This window comes from Pempheris klunzingeri, chromosome 22, assembly GCF_042242105.1.
Source record: "Pempheris klunzingeri isolate RE-2024b chromosome 22, fPemKlu1.hap1, whole genome shotgun sequence".
In the NCBI taxonomy this organism is placed as follows: Eukaryota; Metazoa; Chordata; class Actinopteri; order Acropomatiformes; family Pempheridae; genus Pempheris; species Pempheris klunzingeri.
The window spans coordinates 7,765,819-7,787,914 of record NC_092033.1 but is presented as its reverse complement, the minus strand read 5'-3'; the positions used below and the strand labels follow the sequence as shown (position 1 = coordinate 7,787,914).

The following is a 22,096-nucleotide window of genomic DNA, read 5'->3' as shown; positions in this document are numbered from 1 at the left end:
TATAAAGATTTTTAATTCAATGTCTAAAGAAGTCCTAACCATTGTGACTTACTAATTTGAAGCAGAGTGCTCTTTGTACTGCCCTCAGGAAGCCCATAAAACAGCCTTGATTAGTGAAACATTACTTTTAATGAGGGCTGGAGTTAGATGCCACTTAATCTAGCACTGCACCATCTTCAGGAAAACATTAGGTTGATGGTACAGCAGGTTAATGTCACCACAAGCGATGAGGGCCACATGATGCTGCTGTTCCTGATCTAACTGAAGTGATGTTGATAATGCAATGTCAGCCTCCAGCTACAAAGACAAAGACAATAAAAAAAGATTTCATGGTCAGAGCTGCTGCCAACATCAGAGGATATATAGACTTCACCTGCTTTTGTTTCAATCAAGAGAAAGTTTCACCAATGGAATTATTAATGTGCACACCTACTAATAATAATTGAATATTGACTATCACCTCAGTTACACTGATTTTAAAGCATATCTTATGATTACATTTTAACTGTTTTTTTATTGTTGTATTTTTATTATATATTGAGATAGGAGAGGGAGAACTTTATTCATCATGGCAATTTAATCTTGTAGTTTTGTATATCTGCAAAGTTTTACTTGTTCAATTCAAACTTTTAATGCATTGCTTTCTGACTTTTTAACTGTGCTTATTACTCTGGTCATTACTTTGCGACTGACTCACCTATACAGGAAGTGAAATATAAATAAAGATTGATTCATTAATAATGCAACAAAAAAAGAATAAAAAAATCAGCTACCAGCTTTCTCTTGAACAACAATAAAGCAGCAATTTGCTCAGTGCAACTCATCAACAAGCATTCATTAGATTCTTGCAATTAAACAGCAGCCATCAGCATTTCAGGACCGATTACAAAGCGCTACCGCAGCCCAAATAAATGATGTGCTAGGAAGCCAAGCAGGCCAAAACGCAAAAACAGTCCACTTCAGAACTATGAGGCAAATACTTCTGCATTTAGATTTAAATATTGGAAATACTTCAGCAGACCATGATGTGTGATGCCAGACATTTAAATAGCTGTCATAACATTTCAGTTTTGTTTGATTACTGAACAGAAACATGCGGCATCTTATACCAGCATCAAAACAGCTACTTTCTCTGTAGTATTTGCATATTTCTAGACATTTTCCTCTTCACGCACAGTTCTGTGTGTTGGGTTTGAACCTGGAGCAGCATTTTGGGTGTTTAAAGTAACAGGTAAGCTCGCTGGTGAACACTAAAAAGCACCAGGATGCAATTAATGCAATAATTATTCGTCACAGACTAAATATTGTTATGCAACTTATTAGAGATCGAAAACAAGTCGGCCAGGTTGATATTACTTACTCCCTGTAGATATATCTGTATCAGAGTTTATGTTGACTGATGAGTAACAATAAAACTCCAGCACAGAAATGGGTTTGATGTCATTTAGAAAAAATTTAACTATTACAAAATTTGTTTCCTGAGGGATCCGTATCAGGATATTTTATGTTGATTTTAAAATAAAATAAAAACATGATTGGATCATTTAACTTTATAAGATTTTTAAAATTCCCAAATATTGATATCTGTATCAGCCGTTAATATCCAGTATCAGTTGGGCTACACAGCAGCAAACTACCCTTAATAGAAAGTATCAAACTATGTCTTGTTATCAATATTTTCCAGGTCCAAGAGACTCCATACATATAACTAGATATCTATTAGGTTTACATTTCCTGGTTTTATTTGAAGAAATTCTAGTACTGGCAAATTAATTCACATCATGTGCCCCCAAAGTTAAATCCAAAGATTTAAAAAATGCAGTGAAGTCTTATTTCATCAAGCTTTAAATTCCTTCAAGATCAAAACCACTCCAAGCCAAAGTCCAGTTCAGACCGTTAAACGTCGGCTCCAATCACAGCAAACAATCAGATTTCAGAATCTCATGATTTTGAAATCAACAAAGAAGCAGGCGTGATTCTCAGTCCCCACAGGATTAAAACCACGTCTCATCGTTGCAGTCGTGACAGTGAGGCCATACCGATGCACAAACAGTGTGACACTGCTCTGTTCCACCCAACGTGCACAGAGTTGGCGAATGTGTGTTTTTCAGTATCATGCAGTGTTGATCCTTCACCCTCCAACATGCACACGCAGTTCTTTGCACAAACACACCCAACTGCATCCAAACAAAAACCCACAAACACAGGATTTCTTTCATGCTTTCTCCCATTCGCAAATCCACTCACTCACACACACAAGCTGGAAGAGAGAGGGGAGAGTTGTTTTGACAGATGTTTGCCTGTTAAGATTTGCAGCATTCCTCGCAAACCAACCAATTAGTCACACAGCCATGCTTCATATCTCACTCTGTTCCTCTGACTCTCTGTTTGTTTGGTTATTCTTGTTCTTCCTTTCCTCTTTGTCAACTGTTTTTCCTCCCTGTCCCTGTCTTTACACAGCAGTAGTAGTATAACACAGTCGGTGTGGCGACAGATGTGATGTGTTATTAGCATGTGGTCTGTCTGAGTCCTGCTCTCCTGACTGACCCAGAAATGACTCTGCCATGTAGTTTCCCTGAGAGTGTTTGTGTGTTGTGTTTTTGTAAGAATAATTGAACTTAACTCCTCAGAAGTGACCCTCAGTGTTAAGCTGAGTTAGTTAAGTGTTTACTTTTGAATCATTTCTGGATGTGTGACACAAACTGACAACTGATTTATCCATGTGTCTATTTATCTGACTACCGTTACAGTTTGTTCTGTCAGGAAAGCAGCCAGTTAGTTAAAAGGGATTAGATTCACTCATTGCATAAAAGCAGCTGATGGACATACTTGCTGTGGCTGCAGAGGGAGAGCTCTGCCCTGCGATCGACATAGGCAACACCTTGCGGACCGGCTGCTGGTCTCCATGGTGAGGGGATGCGGTTACCATGGTCGTTGCTGTGGACACACTAGTACGATAACCCTCCTTCCTGGACATCTCTCCATCCCCCTCCTCGTCCGAGTTATCGGAGTGCAGGGGGTTAGTGAAACTCAGGGCAGTCCTAACAGGAGTAGACGAGGAGGAGGAAGAGGAGGAGGAGAGGTGGGAGGAGGAGGAGGAGGATGGGGCGACGCGGTCTGAGGAGGAAGATGAGGAGGAGGTTTTGGGGAGTTGTTTTTCCGGGCTGTTGCAGGGTTGAGCCCACGCTGCGTGGCCGGCCTTCACCTCCGCTCTCTCCACTCCCGCCGTGTCCCCCTTCTCAATCTTCACGGGGAGGTGGTTCGGTCTGGCTGGGACGCCTCCAACGGCATGACTCTCCCCACATCCGCCCGCTCCTCCCTCCGTGCCTGAGTCCTCCGACAGCGAGGAGCTAGATGTCAGCAGGGATTGGCTGGTGCGGGCTTTGAAGGCGTGGCATCTTTGCAGCATTCCTGTGCTATTGGTTGAACTGCTGCCTATTCCGCCTGCTACTCCCATGGAGGACGAAGTGTCAAAACTACGAGGTCCTTCCTGCAACGGCACCTTTTTAATCTCGATGCTCAGCTTCCTCTCGATCCGAGGAACACCGGAACATTCAACAGCTGGGGAGAGCGGCGAGGAGGGAGTCTGTGTCTGGCTTTGGCCCGATTCTGATTTTGTCGACGCCGAAGACAATTTGTTGTTATAGTTCTCATTGAGATCCAGATTTGAGACCTGAGTTTGCTGTTTTCGACTCAGTAGCTCTTGGTCGTTCTGCTCTGAAGGACTCGTCTGCTTGTTTGGGCTGGGTTCTGACTCGCTCTGCTTATTCATTTCTTTGTTCTAAAAGGAAAAGCACATGAAAGAAATTGATATTTAACCTTTTGCACCTATACAACAGAAGAAATCTCCCATGTGTGCATGTCTGAAAGGGAGCAAGAGTCAGGATTTAGAGCAAGTTGGTCTATAGAAAGCGTAAAATTCCCAGAAAATTCATCTGAAATTCCCAGGATTCCCTATTAAAGAATGTAAGAAGGCACAAGAGCCTCATGCAATACATCATATTTCATTCTAAGACATGAGCAGGAAAAGTCTTCACATGTAGATCCAAAGGATGAAAGGGTTCAATGTAGAGCTGAAACAACTAGCAAAGTAATTCAAATCAGTGGAAAAATAATTATTTTGCTAATCAATCAACTGCTTTTTTCAAGCAAAAACACCACACCACTCTACTTTTAGCTTCTTCTTAGTGAGGATCGGCTTTTTTGCTGTACTAAACTGAATATCTGTAGGATCTGGAAATTAAGGAATTTAAAGACCTAAATTTGGACATTGGGAAACTGTGATGGACATGTTTCATCATTTAAAAAAATATTCTTTAAACAAAACACTTACTTGAGGGGAAATAACCAGCAGTTTAAATCCATAATGAAAAGAATTCATTAACAAAAAAAATAAAAGAAGTAAGTCCGGACTTTTAATATAGGTCATAGAAAAACTTTTAATAGTAAAACCCCCAAAGTAACGTAGATGTGTGGGGCACAGCTAAAGAAAAATACATTTACACAACAAAACGCAACCAAGTACAGATGAACACAACAACCATCATTCTGCAAATGTGCATGTAAGCAGGCTGACCTGTGTGGTAGCCAGGACGTGTATGACAGGTTTGGGGTGGTATCGGTCATTGTCCTGTCGTACATTGGTGACGGTGGGGAAGGCTGAGGGGGGAGACGGGGTCAGGATGGGTGGTACAGGGTGAGGCTCTGGGGGTTGGAGTATCTCCTCCTTCACATCACCTTCTGCCTGGGAACTAGACAGAAAGAGAGCGCAAAAAAGAGCTGAAACCAGGCAGTTAAACACAGAGATTTTTGATGTTCTTTAATAAGACATCTCCATCCCACATAGCCCAAGATGAACCAGAGACACTGTAATTAGAACACCTCGGAGGCAGAAGTGTACATCTGCAGGGATAAAGACTGTATTTTTCTTTTACGCTATCACACAAGTTGTCTGAATGTTAAAGTACTTAAACCTGACGTATTTGCTTTAGATAAAAAGAAAGAGTGTGTTCAGAGCAATAATGAAATGAAAATGATGAAATGGCAAGAATTTCATCATAGTGGTCAGACAACTTCCAGACATTTGGACATCCATGTTTAAATTATTCTATCTGTAGAAAGGAATTATGGCTAACATGATGAAATGTTGTGCTAACCTTCCACTAGGTGGCAGAATTTAAAAACTATCAAACAGTGTGGTCACAGTACATCTGAGACAAATCCACTGTCAGAGAGCTCTTGTCCATGTTTTGTGGGTTTAATGTAATGTGGGCATGATCTGTTGAGGTGAAGCAAACTCAAAACAATCTCTTGAATCCCCTCTACAGACCTTAATGTATTGTACTTGTATTTAATGTTTCTAGAGCGGCAGCACACTCAGGGCACTGTTGGTCCACAGCAAAGATTTAAAAGACACATTTAACCCTTGTATGGTGTTTTGGTTTGTGGACCCGATTTCATCAGTTTTCATGTTCTTTATCAAAAGAAATATTATACGATTAATCATTTTTTCAAACTCAGACTCATCAATATGAGCCAAGGCCAATGAGTCTGAGTTTGAAAAAATAATTAATCGTATCATTTTGCCCTTGAGAAAAAAATGAAAACGGGTCCCACAGACCCGAACACCATACAAGGGTTAATTATCTTTTCTACAAAAGTGAATGTTTGTGTTAGTGCAGTGCCACATCTACAGTAGTGCATGAAGAGTGATTTCTAATGTACTTAGTAGCAAGTGAGTGTTTTGCTACTGTGCTCAGAAACTACTAAAAAACACACCTATAGATAAACGCAGTGTAGTTGTGTAATTTACATACTGAGGTCATGACGCAGCTAGCTACGTAACAATGGAAAGTTAAGCATTAAGATAATGTTCCACTCCACAGAAGACACTTTTACATATGCATGAAAATATATACACAGACAAACAAGCTGTGAAAGGATGTGGTGGGGTGCTATATGAAGAGCACATGACAGAAGCAAGAGCTAACATAGGCCTCCACATGATGCTGTGTGTGTGTGTGTGTGTGTGTGTGTGTGTGCACTGATAGAAGACAGACAGACAGAAAGTCAGACACGGAAGTTGCGAGTTCGAAGCATAGGGGATTTCCTTTTCTTGAGCAACCTGGTTGCAGTCATGCTGTAAAAAGCTTCCTCATAGAGCTGTATGGCTGCCATTAGCTGACACTCTTCTCTGATGGAGGCTGCCACCTGCCGTGTGCATTTTGTTTATCTATGACTCTCTATTCTGATATTCTGATTTTAAGGAGGTCAGACATCATGATTGATTTCTGGTCTACAGGTTAAATATCATTTAAATATCACCACTATTGCTTTTGGAGTTTTTTGTTTTTTTTTAAAATTGAAAACATAAATTACACATGAGCATTTCATCTTCTATATCGTCTTCATTGCCTGAGCAAGCATAAGATATTTTTATGAATAACACAGATGATTCCCACTGGGTTTGATTGTTTCCATGGGGATATGAATCATTCAGATGCCACAGAGTTTATTCATGCCCCGTGTCCCTCTAAGATAAGATAAGATGAAACTTAAATGAGCCCCGAGGGGAGGCTGAGCTATTACAGGAGCAAACACTAATAAGTCACAGCAGAACAAATAAGCAGAGAACAAGAATGAAGGAAATTGAGGTTAAAGGCACAAACTACATCCGAGAACATCCATTAAAAATGAAAGCATGTATTAAAATATTATGAGGGTTTACCTCAAGTGAATGAGTGAAAAGTAGTAGTAGTAGTAGTGCTTAGCTTTCACTAACACAGTGCATCTTGTGCTGCTAATCTATAAAATCTCTCTTTTCCACAAACATCTCCTATCCTGCAACACAACCAGTGTACCAAATACTAGTTGTTCATAGTCTGCCTTGTTTTATGGATACTTTTCCTTTATTGAGTTTAATGGTGTGAGTGCAGCTGTCACCAAAACACTATTTTACCTCAGACAAGCTGTCCACGTCATGGGTGGTGTTTTCAAACTGATATCCCTCAACTTTTAACAGACAGACAGACACTATAAAATAAACCAATGCTCTTCTCACATCTGTCTTAGAGCTTTAACATGTTCATATTCATTGCTTCTTCATAGGGGACAACTCACAGAAGGTTTGTCCCCCTATTTAGCGTTTATAGGCAGCAAAACATTTATTAAATGGGTTTTAACACATCATAATGTGGTTATAAGCAGATATGAGTGTTTATTAATGTATCTGTCAACACTATAACATGTCCTATAAGTGGAAGCAGGTGTATAAACAGGAAATTAAATGAACAATGTAGTAAAACACAGTTTTGATTATTAATTATGTCTCCATAGAAAGTTATCGAGTAATGTACATTGATAAACACTTAAAAATGCCCTTATCTATGTTTATAACTATATTTTATTGAGTTAAAAACCATCAATTTAATGCTTATAAAAGATAAATAGGTAAGTGAAGTGTTTGCCAATACATCTGCACTATTTTGAAAATCATAAACATCAACAGCTTCATACACAACTATCCGTGCACTCACAACTTCTTCCACTTTTGCCCTGAAGCATACAAACAGTGCAACCATCCACAGTGTTTAACCATGATGGTGACACAGTTAGGAGCTAACCGTCACCTTATAAACATTATGAACACATGTACACATGCATGCACAACCTACACACAAACACGCTTGTACGCACTCCCTCAGAAGAACTTGAATTTTATGCACTTATACCACCCCCACTCTCATAAATGCACAAACACACACACACACATAACTGCCCTCCGCACATATGTACTCCAGAGGGAGGATGCTGCATTTTTAATCAGAGTGTTGGCTCACGGTGACGGGGTGCGCTACAAGGGGATGAGGCTTAGCGAGACACTTCCTGGTTTCAGGTTGTGCCAAGGACAGATTCATAGAGACGACCAAGAACAGAAGGGAAACACATGCTCAAGCCGAACAGATTTAGATCGCTGATTAAGCAAATGTGTGTTGAAGCATGCAGGATTAGACAATTATCAATTTGACTGTCTGCAAATGATAAGAATAATAAACTTGAGCGAGCAAGCGCAGCAAAAAGATATGCCCGTGGGATTGTTTCATTTCACATATTGGTTTACATGTGTGAGTGATTGTGAGGGCAAAACACCGAGGTGTATATTCCAATTCAAGCATATTCACAACCATGAAAAACGGTTTAGATTAAGCATTTCCAAAACTTTCAAGGCCTTGTAAAAACCCTGCAGCTAAAAGGCTTTAGGTGACTTTACTGAAGAGCATAATCTCTTCAGCACAGAATCATACATATTAATTCACGAGGTCATTTTTCCTTAATAACCCCACATCAATAGCTATACTTCAGGGTTAGATTGACAAAAAACTGTGAGGACGACTAAAACTCTAACTTTGTCTGAATGGTTCTTTTACTCTTCCTTTTTCAAATACTTAAACCATGTTTTCATTATAGAATTATTTTAAAGTGAGGTTTTACTGTATGAGTATTTATCACCTGTGTTGTGTAATAAGTGTTAGTGGATTAAGATGGGAGCACTGCACTGTAACGTCCATGATTTTATGCATGAATAAAATGAACCTTGAACCTTGGCTTTGCTAGATCTGTATGGATTTGCACAAACTTGTGCTGTGGACAAAGACACCTTCATATTCTTAACAACCACTTGTTTTCTACTCGTGCGTGTGTTTGCTATGGGAGTTGGATTCCCCCTAACTGCAGACCATGTAGAGGATATGACTCTTCAGGGTGTGGCTGTGAACATGTGTGTGTGTGTGTATGTATATAAAAGCCATGACTCAGTTATCTGTGACCTGCTTCATTGGTTTTGCTGCAGTCTGATTCTTTTTCAAACGCACGCGACAGAAATTTCCCCCGAAAACACTTAACACACTTAGACGCTACCAGAGTGACCCAGAGGGAGTGTGGCTGGCAGAATGTGGACTATGCTGGTAAAAATAGCACTTACTGTCACTAGAATAACCTCAGGCTTAAACTGGGCCTTGACATTATTTCTTTAGGAAACCGAGGGATGACACATGCTGAGACACAGTTTTCTAAGTCAGACAAGTAGAGAGAGAGAGACCCATGTTATTCCTGACAGTCTGGCTCTGATGCACTTCCAGGGAAGCTTCCTATTTAGGTAGAAAGTTCACATTTGTGTGTTTTACTTAGAGCAGGAAAGAAACTTTTCAGTAAACAGATCGCTTGCAGTGACATCCCAAAAATGTTTGCTTTCCCATCAAACCGGCTGGTGCAGAAGACAAATTTAACACACAAAGTGAACGATAATTTTAGCAGTAAGAGAGCACAATAAAGGTCACGTTGGCTCAAATAATTCATTCCTCCTTTAGTTTAAATGGGCCATCAAATTCAAATGATGATCGATCCAGTTTAGAATATGAAAATCTATAAATGAAATCACATGTGGAGAAGCAGTGAGCAAATGATTCTCTCGTGGAAACACAAAAAATGCTGTCAAACTGGACAGTTTTAGACTTCTAGCAACAGGTAATTAAGTGAAACAGTCTCCTGGCAACAAGACGTCCTCTGTGACATTAAAGCAGCAGCACTTTGATGTGTGCTTGCACCAGGCTTGTTTAAAAAGATGTATGCATCGCTGCATTAACGGGAGAAAAGGGTCGCGCTTTCTGTGGATAAATCATAAGAGGGGGGAAAGAGCGGCTGGAGATGAACTGGCTGAGAGAAAGTGGAGCACAACCCCTGCTGGGCACATACAGCAAAATTAAAAATGAGAGGGAGAAAAGGGAGCAGAGAGAAGAACGGGAACAAAACGAAAATGCAGAAAATTTGCCGAAGGAGGAGTTTTATAGAAAAAGAAAAGGGGCATCTATGTGTATTTATGCATATGAGAGACATAGTGCGTGTGTGTTTGAAAACATATGCCTGCAAGTGAGAAAAGGCGTTCATTTGTTCACAAAGAACAAAGATAAAAAAGATAGCAGTTCTACTTCAACTGGCCCTCGGGTTGTGGTACATGCAACACTGTGTAGTGTTGCAGATTATTTTTTAGTGTTGCAAAATGATCTATAAATACAGCTCCTCCTCAGGCCACAACAGTTGTCAACAGCCAAGCAGAAGTTAACTTCAGCAAAGTGGAGGCCGGGTGTATCTGTGGGCTGACGGCAAAGTAATGCGTCTGAAAGCTCTGCTTCGTTTGAGGTGAAAACAACGCCTGCTGCTTCTGTTTGGTCAGTTTAATATGTTTTCATTGTGTTCTCCACACAAACTGTTGTGCTGTGATTTTTCTTCTCCTTTTTTTTTTGTTGTTGTTGCGTTCCTCCTACAAAACATAACACCCACTGTGTTCAGTGACGTGCCACTTCACACCTACTGCTCACTTCTGTGTGAGCCTGTTCATTCATCCGTGTGGAGGATGAGTGTGGGTTTTTTTTTTATTCTTCATCGGCACCCGTTTTGAAAGTGGCAAGTGTTTGGTGAACTTTAAGAAAGCGGATGAGAAAACTTTAGAAGAGTCTGGAAAAAAAAGTCTTACCTGCGTATGCGGGGAGGCTTTGGAGGCGGTGTGTCCCATCTCTCATCATCTGCCTGCTGGCCTGCTTTCTCTGGACTGCTTTCATCCTAGACAAAGTTTGCACACACACAAACATAAACATACAAACACTTCATTAATATGTTTAATATGTGAGTCACATTTTCATACATAAGAGCCCTGGGCTGCTACACTTCTCAGCACAGCAATAAAAAGAAATTGCATTTAATGTATATATATGTATGTTTGCGGTAGTTTGGAATCAGTGTCTCCATTCTATAACTTCTCCCCCAGAGAGCAATGACGAGTTTAGGTGACTGTGAAATGTCCTACTCAGTACATATCTAGGCCACAATTATATATGTGCACATTTGAGGGTCTAAAAAGGAAATAATGTTTAATATTTGAATGTTCTAACTTTTATGAGTTTATGTAACAAGTATATATTGTAATCAGAACTAGTCAGGCTCTCCTGCTCAGCACTCCCTTAAGTAATGAAATGTATAAAACAATCGGTATACACCAAATAAAATCAAGTCTGACTTGTTAAAATAATTTTTTATCACCTATAGGTAGCCTCCTGCGGTGCTGGAATTCTCCACTCCCCTTTTCCCATCCCCTGTTGCCATGTTGTTATTGTCATGTGATGTGCAAAAATATGTGCTGAGGTTTTTTTACCGGTCCCACACTGCACTCCACATGAGTACAGTCTGGTGTCGCACGTTTTTTTCTCCTCCCCTCTCTCTCCTCTTGTTTTTTTTCTCCCCCCACTTTCCCCACCACTGTAAAAATGGAATTTCCCCCCTTGGGGGATCAATAAAGGTGAATTGATTGATTGATTGATTGATAGCCTCACTGCATTAGCCAAAAGCCAGTTTCAGGCCATAATGTACCAGTAGTTTCTATGACTTAATAACTCTCTCTTCTCTTCTACACGTTTCTGTATTAAAGGTAGAGTTTCAAGAAAATTGCTTCACTGAAGGATCAAAATAGTTTCTGAAAGAAGCTCTCCTCCTCCTGACTAATGTTTTCTCTCTTCCTCTCAACTCTCGTCTTCCTCCTCCTCTCCTGTCTTCCCCTGTGACTCATTAATTTGACTCTCTCTCTACCCTGATAACGAGAAGATGACGGGACAGCTTCAGTCGTCATAATCTCAAGACAGAGGGGCAAATCAGGCCACTTCAGCTCTTTGTGTATGTGTGTGTGTGCGCTGAAGTCTGCTGAGGAACCAGCTCAGGCACATTCAGTGTTCATAAAGTAAGGAAAGTATCTGATTACGTCTCATTTGGCTGTATACGTACGCCCGAGTATGTTGGTAGGAATACTTCCTGCAAACAACGGCGTCTGCGTGTGAGCAGAGAAACGTGTGTGGGATGTGTGTATGTGTAGGCTTATTGTTCGCACTGCCATTGAGAACACCTATGTGGGTGTTTTGGTCACTAACAATGGCTGACTGGACATGAGTCAATGTGTGTATGGACTGAGTCAGTATAGCACACTGATAATGTTTTGCTGACCGTGTGCATGTGTGTGTTTGTGTGGACTTGTAACTGTAAAATAATGAAGTGGTTATATAATCCAGAGGTAAAGCCTAATAAAAGAATTTAAATCCAGGATCAAAATAATGGTCTTTTTTCCTCAGAGAAATGTACTCATTAAACAAACATTAAGGCCCTTATGGACAGATTTTAAGGAGGTTTTGAATGAACAATGTAATATTTTAGTCAACTCAGTCAACCTCAGTGATTATTTGATTTTCTTCTAAGTCTCCCCTGTTGTTCTTTTTATTGCTCTTGTGTACACACTTTACCTCTCCCAGGATGTGAAGTTATTTATTTTGAGAAAAATCTGTTGACGGTGGAGGAAATAAAATGTTTTGTCCTGATGTACGTTTTCTAAAATATAAAGCTGTCTCAGAATAAAGATTTTCAAAAAACCATAACGGTTACAATCAGTGGCAAGAAAGTTGTGCTGTTGAGTTGTTGTCTCTCTTTATCCGCCACACCTGCGCACACCCACTCTTAACAAATGATTAATAGCACCGACTTCAAAACAAGTAGCATACTTTCTGAAAGTGTAGAGTCCAGCACAGTGGGCTGTCTACAAGGTGCGTCAGCTGAGTCTTTTCTGATGCAAACATAGTCGCGTGTGTTCATGTGACTATCTTGCAAGGGTCTCCCTTTCCCAACGGATGTGTGTCTATTCTCAGACTCAAAGTGCATTATGGGAGAGGGGTGATGTCATCCGAGCTTCCTAAGCAGGAAGTTGACTCCTGGGTTGCTGCCAACGCTCCTCTGTGTCCTCTTTGGGTTCGTCAGTCTTGCACACTGTCTCATTGATCCCTCTGTCTTTTCTCTTCACGTATCTACATCACAGAGTTGGGGACTAGTAATGATGGTGGATGGCAGCGGTGAATCAGTGACCAACTGTGGGTTCATTTTACATCAGCATCTCACCTGTACAGTGGTTTCAGCCAATCAATTTATAAGCCCAGAGCACTGCACATTAAATTAAAGGAAGCCCCTCCTTCTATGATTTTCTACATATGAATACACTGTGTATTAGTTAAACATAAATGATAAATATCTATTAATATTTATTCGTTTTTGCCATATGAGTAAATATTTTGGTTTGGTTGTACTTTGAGTGCAATGGGAGGCGGAGCAGGGACAATTGAGGACACTTTGTGTATGGTGTGTTAGTAGTTGTATGTTTTTAGGGCAACGGAGGACATTGTGAAGTAAATTAGAATAAGAGCAGTGATGACCGACAGAGCAAAGGTTTTTCTAGCTCCTTTAAATAGGTTTAACAGTATGAAGTCCCCTGAGACTACCCTGTAGAGGAGAGATCACTCTCTTTTTGGCACAAACTCTGTGTAAAGAGCAAAGTTTTCTGGAAGCCTCTCTTCCCTCTCCCCTATTCCTCCTTCCCTCTCCCTCCCCTGTGACTAATTATTTGTGTTTTTTCCCACTCTGAGTGTGTTACTCAGCGACATCCTGTCTTTCTTTAACACCAGACATCATGCACAATGTGTGTGTGTGTGTGTGTGTGTGTGTGTGCGTGCGTCATACCATGCCATCGTGTATCTGTGTGTTGGTGGGGCTCTCAAGTTGCTGCAGTTGTTTCTGGAAGAGTTGAGCGATTGCTTTGTGAACTAACTCGTACTGCTCCTAGAAAAAGAAAGCCAAAGACAGACATAGCGACATATTGAGGCAGGTGCGGGAGAGAAAAGCGTGTTGCAAAAAGCAGAAGAGGTGAAGTGAAGGAGAAGGTTACAGAAAATCAATACAAAAGCTAAACATCCATTAACAAGGCTATGAAATACAACCTGTGTGAAAACACGGAAGACCTTTACTGATTATTTCACTTAAATTTGTTGCACTACTTTTTCAGAAATGACATTAGTTAGCGGCTTCAAGCAGATTCCCGGTGTGATACTGTATTCAAACGTATGTCTGTGTGGATCAAGGCAGTACAAAGTATCTATCAGGGCTCATTTTCCCTCTCAGTGTCAGGACGTGTGCGTGGGAGTAAACATCATAAATAAGATACAAAACGGCAAAGGATGCTGGGCGCTTTGTCAAGCTGAGATGCTCATTATTTTGAATGTGTGCTACTTAAAGACAAAAATACGGCTGGAAGATGTCAGTTATATCCAGCTGAGAATTATTTGTCCAATGCAGCGTGCAACATGCAAACTCACTCAGAATTGTGGGAAAAAAACCTCAGCCAGACACAAACAAACCAGTTACCTCTAAACAGGCTAAGATCCATTTTCAACCAGGTGTGAAGCACTGAGCTCAGGAACAGACAGGCTATGTAATGGGGGAAACTCTACAAAACTGCAACGGCAAATCCCAGACAAATTCTCAACAGTATAAAGGGTCATTGAAGCCTTTTTAAGTAAGTTAAGAATAATAAGTTATTAATTATTACTTTTTCTTCATAATTTCCCAAATACTGCTTTCACACCTCAGCTGATTGAATCAGTTAAAGCAAGCCCTGGTGTTTTAACTAATCTGACCCCCAAATTGTTCTATAAGATGCACCTTTTCATCCTGTGTGTCTTCCTGTTTGTCATTTTCCATAACGTGGTTGATTCGTCTAATAATCCTGATAATCAGTTAATTTTTATTACACAAGAGAACAAAAATAAATATACAAATTAGAAGCAATAAACTGCTGCATGATCTGCTGTCAACAGAATTTGATTTTCCCGTGTGGGTCCATGTTGCACTGATGATGGCAGGATGACAATCGCTAGGGTCAAATCAATGAGTTACCCCTCAGTCTGTCTGCATCACTTCATGTTTACTCCTTCTGGCTCGTTTGTAAGAAGAAAGTGTGAAAATGAACCAGACCCAAAATAAATTAATGTGCAACAGTTTTCCTCAGTCTGGACAAACTGAAGGTGTGTAAGTGACTAAATACGACGTGTTGCAAGCTGAGAGCAGCGTTCAATAAATTCAGAACATTTTTAAAAGGCTGAAAATGAAATATTAAATTACACATTTTACATGATACATCTAGTTGTGAAGTGATTTTCACACAGTATATGTAATGTCCTTAGAGTGTTAGTATTGCTTGAACCTACTTACTTCATTTCCAAAACCAGATTTACAACGTCTGGGTAAGAAACATAATCTTTTTTTCCCCAATACAGTTTTCACACAACCTGGCAACCAGACACATATCACACTATGTTGACCTCTTGTGTGAAGGCATGGAAAATCTGGCTGCTGCAACACTTAGCATCCAATCACTGATTAGCACTTTTATATCTGGTAGACGTCAGAGCAGCATGAATGCAAAGCATTATTCTGTTTGTTAAAGAAAAGGCAGATCTAAACTAAAAACAAACCTTGGTCTGAACAGCAGAGTGTCGTTGCGTCCTCATCTCTTGAATCAACCGAAACACATTAAAATCTTCTGGTATTTTCTTTAAAAAAAAAACACACACAACAGAACAAAGCGGTTAATTCTAACTTGAATCATAACGTAACACTGAGTGTGTAACAAGTGTGTGTCTTTTTACAGGTATGTTTTTGGGAATGTGTAGGAGTGTGTGTGTGTTCACATACCCCAGCTTTGAGGAGGTTCCATGTGTAGTCGATAGCACAGATAGCGCCCGTCCTCCCACAGCCTGCACTGTACAGTCGCAGCCACACAGATTAGATTCACCAGAAGCACGTGTGTAAAAAAACAACCTAAAAACACGCTCCTCACAAACTGCAACTCTGGATTTTTATTCTTGATGGGGCACTAAGCCACAAAAAGAGCGTAAGTACAGAAAAACACTAAACAACATGTATGGATGTTTGTATGCAACACCTCGCCCAGACAGGAAGGAGACAGGAGCTTCACAAACACAAGATTATGTGGCATCACGTCTGACGAATAAAATCATAAAACTTTATCTCGTGCTGTCAGGGAGCCTCTGCTACTCTAACAAGCAGTTTTCTCCATACACATACTTTAACGTGCACATCAACCCACATGCAGGGCAACTTTACAGATGTAGGGACGCAGCTTTAAGTCCTGCTGTGTAACAGAGGAACCAGGAAATGTCCTCAGGCTGCTCATTATAGCTGATTACACACACATGGAGACAGTGTGAGTGTGTGCTGTCTATAGCCTCACAGATCAGCGTGTTTAACTACTTAAATTCATTCAATTTTAAGTTCTTTACTGGAGGAAGTGGTGCTGTTACCTTTGAAGCTGCTTTGTCATGAATGTGTCACTACCTTAACAAATCACGTTTAAGCCTATAGCAACCTTATCTAATCACTACAGCTGTAATAATATGGGTTATATCATGACTGACCTATGATGACATATCACTAATATATGTAACAAAGTCTTCTACTACTTCTGCTTCTATTCTTATTGCAGCTGATTCTTCTTATTGTCCTGTCGTTTTAATTATTGTTTTGTCCATTGGTCTTCTAAGCTGTGTAACTTATTGCGTTTGGTACTGTGTTGTCTTATGGTTTTTACTGTTCTGGGTCAACGGCTGCTGCTTTTAAATGTGCTTTATAAATTGAGTTGGATTGGATTGGATCAAATTTAGCTTTTTCCAGGAATAGATGTGTATTTGTATGTAGGATATAACCGCTGCTGCAACATTTCTCTGCTGTGTTGAAACTTGATTTCAAAACTGGCCACCTGTTGCACATTCTTACTGCGTCCTCACAGAAAAACACTGGCGAGCTCATGAATCATTCAATTCTATTCGAGAGTAAAAGAAATGTGATTCAAGAATCAGCGATGCCAGTGTGAGGCATCATTTTATGCATACTGTATATATTATTTCTTCTCATTTCCAGAAGCAAACCTTATATGATTACATGTGACAAATAAACCTGATTAGACTTGACTAGACTTGGTGTCTCTTCATAGTTTGCCTGCACTGTACCTACCTGCAGTGCACACATATGGGGACATCATCATTCTCTTGATATTCTCTCATTAGTCCGATCATGTCCAGTATGGAGTCAAATGACGAGGGAACGTCGTGATCCGGCCAGTTCATATAGTGGAACTGTGTTATCCTCCGAGTTTCCTGCAGGAAAGACATACAGTCCAGTAATTTAAAAGGGGGAGGGTCGCTGGAAGGTCGGAGAATTTAATTACCAAGCCAAAAGGACACAGTGATATTAATATGTGGGCGAGATTTTAATATTAACATGTATCGACTTTCAGTGGAGATGTATAGTGAGGATATGGGCATACTTGTGTAGATGTTTTACAAAATTCTGTTGCGTAAATGAATGATTGAGCAAAGTTTATGTACAATCAAAATTAATTAGCTTGTTTTACTTTTTTTTTCATATAATATAAATATACATTTTGATTACTTATTTATTGAAATGTACTGAAATTTATTGAAGGGTTTCCCGTACAAGACATACTCCACACCAGACTCTACAACTCAAACCAAACAAAAATAACTGCGGTATCTTTTTTATTGTACGGTTAAGTGATTTTTGCAAAAATTTGTTATTGTGTGAAAAAAATTAATGTCTATGACTAAGAAACTGAGCAATAAGGACTTACATTATCATATTCCACCATCAAAGTCCTGATAAAGTAGTCAGTTCTGGCCTGCTCAGATTCCTAGAAAACAGAGAGGGAGAACATTTACACAATCCTTGACTAAAATGGTCATTAGAACAAAATGTGAGAAATGCAGGCACCCAAAAACCTCCTTCCCCCTCTCCTCACACACTCTTTCCACACACATACACACGCACATGCGCAAGCACACACACACACACATACATACATACATACATACACAGCTGTGATATTAGAGATTTGTCTACTTACACAGGAGATTCTGAAAGGGCCAAAACTCATGGGCTCCTCCCCGAGCAGCGGGAAATACCGCTCACACTTTTTCTAACCAGAGAAGAACAGGAGTTAGCTTTGGCTGAGGACAAAATACCAGACAAATACCACAGCTTCCTGTGTGTGCGTGCAGACACACGTACTTTCTGGCTTGAAATAAACGATTAACGTGACATGTGGAACGCTAGAGATGACATTTGCAGCAAAATAAGGTCTTAATACATACCATAGTATATATAACTACATGTGCAAAAGACACATTTACAGAGGCATATACAGGTAATCTGAGCTATCAGTCACACCATCATTATTACTTCAGTGAACATTTTGGGTCAGTGCAAATGGTATCTGCCTTTTCAGGCTGCTAAGTCGCTCTTTCCACAAACACAAACATATATACACACACACACACACACACACACACACACACTTAGAAAGGCAAGAAAAATGCATTAAATATGGGAAATACCTCCACCAAGCTAGTCATTCCTCTAAATGTGTTTTGTTACACATTGAACAACAGACTCAAGGAAAAAGTCTTGAAACACACTGTTACCTTGGTGGAGATGATAAGAGCGCAGATGTGTTTACAGACACATGAACATACACATACGAGCACTTACAGACATGCATGCACTAACACAAACATACACAAAGGGAATAAATATCATAGCCTTACCCTTCCCATCTCAAACTCTCGACAAGCCATTACAATAACCTGCAGAGACACAAACAGGAAGGATTACAATCAATATTTACACTCAGTCTGTCTCAGCTAAATCTTACATTTCCAAAAATATTCCCTCCTATATGCGCTATTTATGCAATGCTGTAGTTGCCAAAATTAGAGACACAGAGGAACAACCAACAGAATATGAAAACGTTAAATTGAGACTGGCTCGACTGCAGATCATTTCTGATCATTCATTTCACTCTTGTGTTGATATCTCATGCCAATCTCTGTGATACAGCAGGACTAATTATTGTAGCTTCAATCTCAAGCCTTTCAGAGTGCTATTTAAACCTAATAACAGCCCCCGCTCTCCCTCCTCTTCATGTGTGTCCATCTGGATCAAGCATAAGCACTAACCCATCTGCCTCTTAATTTCTGACAACCATATTAAACATTTATTTAGATAAATTTAATCATTACACTCATTTTTGTAAAAAAAAAAAAAAAAAAAAAAAAAAATGCATTAAGAGCCAACGACAAGTTGACTCTCTTCCACCCATCAATCCATCACCAGTGAGCCATACTCACAGCTACATTGTACTCCCAGTTCATCCTCCAGAAGTCGATGACAGTGTTCGGCAGTGGACCCTGAGTTGCAATATAGGCCTCTGGGCCATCCATACCCTGAAAGGAGCAATGGGGAGAAAGAAAAAGCTCCATCAGAAATCCACAGTTTTATTAAAGGCAATTTATGCTGCGAAAATGATCCCATCACTATAATCAAACCACATGGTGTGAAATAAAGTAGAGGAATTTCAGCAGCTTTTACCTTGATGAAGTTAGCATTGACGTAATCTGTGTCCTGATTGGTTGTTTTTAATGTCAGCTTCACCCTGCTGTGATCAACTGGGGAGAAAAGAAATACAGAGAATGAGAATGAAATATTTACTTGGGTGCATTTGATTTATTTTATATTTGCAGAAACAGATGGTGAAATAGAAAAAGAGAAAGAGAGAAGAGTGGATGGAGAGAGAAAACTGATAGAATGAGATATGGTGACAGACAAAGAGAGAGCAAACTAGTGGAAAATGGGATGTAAAGAGGTTAATGGACACAAAGCAAAGTATGTGTATGTGCGTGTACACATCTGTTACGGATGAACCAGTTCTTCCCTCGCCTTATCAGCAGCTCATTCACTAAGAGCTTTAATGAATGGATGGATGGATGGATGGATGGATGGATGGATGGAGGGACAGAGGAGAAAAAGAGGATAGAAGGTATAAAAAAAAAAAAAAAGTAGGACAGATGTTGGGTCATGGAAGCTTCCCCTGAGGTCATTAAGTCCAGCGAGAGCTCTGAGTATATGTGAGACACAGACCAGTACATGACCTATTACAACACACTTGATATTTGTGTTTGTTCTAAATGTGTGTGTGTGTGTGTGTGTGTGTGTGTGTGTACATTCTGTCATTCTCCGTCTGTCCGTCTTTACCCAACATCCTCACCTTTACTCTATTTTCCCCCTTCATTTAACCAGGTAGTCTGAAGAAATTCTATAATTGAAGTATGGTAGGTAGTGTAGTTAACATCGACATTTGACAATATTTTTTAACTTTTGATTTAATGTGTTTTTTATCTGGCACACAAAGTGTCTTATCTTTATAGCTGAGGTTTTAACGCCGCTGTCATACAGAACACAAGCTTTCATACAGATTATATTGTCAGGCATTGCGTTTGCATAACAACTGCGTAGTCTCATTAAAGTGGAGCACAGAAACAGTATCACTGTCAATCGGCTGCATGCGTGTGATATAATAAACTGGCTACTTTTTTGTCTTTGATTGAAATGTGAAATGTATGGAAGCCCATTTCTGCCTGTTTGATGAAAAAAGAGATACTGTAGGCCATTATAATGAGACACATTAAGATATGACTTTGTATCTCAACATAATAATAAAAATCTTGAAATGATGACTTAGAATCTCAAAATAATGACTTAGTATCTCCGGGATAAAAAGGATTGAGATAAAAAGGCATTATTTTGTTATACTTAGTCATTATTTTTCATCACATAGGCAGAAATGATCCTCCATATGATGAAAGAGCTCTCTAGCCTGTTTCAGTGTGTGCCTGTTTTAATGTGGAGCCTACTACATAAAGTATGCCATCATCAGCATAAAAATGGATATTACATCCCTAAGTTCCTCTCTTTTTTTCCCCCCACTAACAGATATCCTGGCTCTCCTCCCATTTTCACAACAGAATACGCTCATGAAATTTAGGTTTCCCAGTATGGCACACAACGAAGCATGCATGCACATCTAAAATGTAATGCAACAATATTTCAAAATCATTAAATAGAAAAAAAGACCATTAATCTGTGCCATGTGCCTGTGCTGTGACTTACATGGCAGTATATCTTTGTATCTGTTCTTCTTGACATTCTCCTCCCTCTCTCCTACATTGGTGGGGTAAATCTTCTCAGTCCGGTATTTAGTTGATAGCCGTCGTAACCGCTGCAATAAACAACAGACAAAGAAATTATTTGGCAGATAGTAACAAATAAAAACAGAGGAAAAACAACATGGGTTACACTCATGAAGTGAATACTTATGGTATACTCATAACATAAATGGGAGAGTCAACCTATGATAGAAGGTCAGTCTTTATCTGAGCGTCAAACCGCTAGAAATACAGAGAAAGCGTGCTGGAAATAAAACTTAAATCTGTGGTGTCCCAACATACATAGCTATTAATTTGGTTGAGTTTAGATCAAATTTTTTTATCGTACATTCACTCAGAAGCACGCTGGCTTCCAATGGTTAAACTCCTCTGACAGACAGACAGACACACACACACACACACTAACCATCCTTCAACATTCACTGATACTAATACCACAGCACTCTGCTCACACACATACTCCTGTTCCTCTCTGCTAGACAGTGCATGAAGTTAAGTGTGGCCTAATCTAATAGTAGCTGACACTGATGAAGACACATTCAGATAATGGGAGGAGAACAATTACAGAGTCTCTTGTTTGATAGCAGGCTAAAACTCAGCTTAAAGTGAGGCACGGCGGCTCAGAAAATAACATTTTCAAAGGTGATATGTGTGAGGTTTTAATAAACCAAGTGTTAACTCGTGAGGGGTGGCCAACACAATAACACACCAGCATTTGTTTTGGTTCATGTATAAGTTAAAATTGTATTTTTAATACAATGATTTTTCCTGTTATGCCTTAGTTATTTATACAGCAAAATTATGCCTACATATCTTCTCTTTATATTGGGTTTGATGTTAGATAATATGGCTGTTTTTATATATATTTGCCATACCTACCTACCTACTGCATGTGCATCTTCTGCTAAATGTTACCTTTATATGTTTAAAGAGCTGGACATCATGATGCCTCATGATGTCCAGGGACGTCCAGACATTTTCAGTAAATGTTATCGTGTGACTTTTTCATTCACGACTTCACTGTGGCCTTGAGTGTCACAGTGAAACTTTGAAGGAACTTCAAAGAAACAGAAAGACTTTTGTAC

General features: G+C 39.7%; 1 protein-coding gene across 3 annotated transcripts in view; it reads right to left on the bottom strand.

Moving 5' to 3' along the window:
• The window catches only part of ptpn12 (protein tyrosine phosphatase non-receptor type 12), a 44,230-nt gene that overhangs the window by 6,924 nt on the left and 15,210 nt on the right, over positions 1 to 22,096 (bottom strand). For all 3 annotated transcript variants that reach the window (XM_070853981.1, XM_070853980.1, XM_070853982.1), the window contains exons 2-14: positions 20,956 to 21,064; positions 19,378 to 19,454; positions 19,137 to 19,232; positions 18,555 to 18,593; positions 17,855 to 17,926; positions 17,582 to 17,641; positions 16,945 to 17,087; positions 15,607 to 15,673; positions 15,387 to 15,464; positions 13,597 to 13,695; positions 10,529 to 10,614; positions 4,577 to 4,751; positions 2,830 to 3,781 (exon numbers count right to left, since the gene is read on the bottom strand). In XM_070853981.1, the coding sequence (XP_070710082.1) occupies positions 2,830 to 3,781; positions 4,577 to 4,751; positions 10,529 to 10,614; positions 13,597 to 13,695; positions 15,387 to 15,464; positions 15,607 to 15,673; positions 16,945 to 17,087; positions 17,582 to 17,641; positions 17,855 to 17,926; positions 18,555 to 18,593; positions 19,137 to 19,232; positions 19,378 to 19,454; positions 20,956 to 21,064 (2,053 nt within the window). The remainder of the gene's footprint in view (positions 1 to 2,829; positions 3,782 to 4,576; positions 4,752 to 10,528; positions 10,615 to 13,596; positions 13,696 to 15,386; positions 15,465 to 15,606; positions 15,674 to 16,944; positions 17,088 to 17,581; positions 17,642 to 17,854; positions 17,927 to 18,554; positions 18,594 to 19,136; positions 19,233 to 19,377; positions 19,455 to 20,955; positions 21,065 to 22,096) is intronic.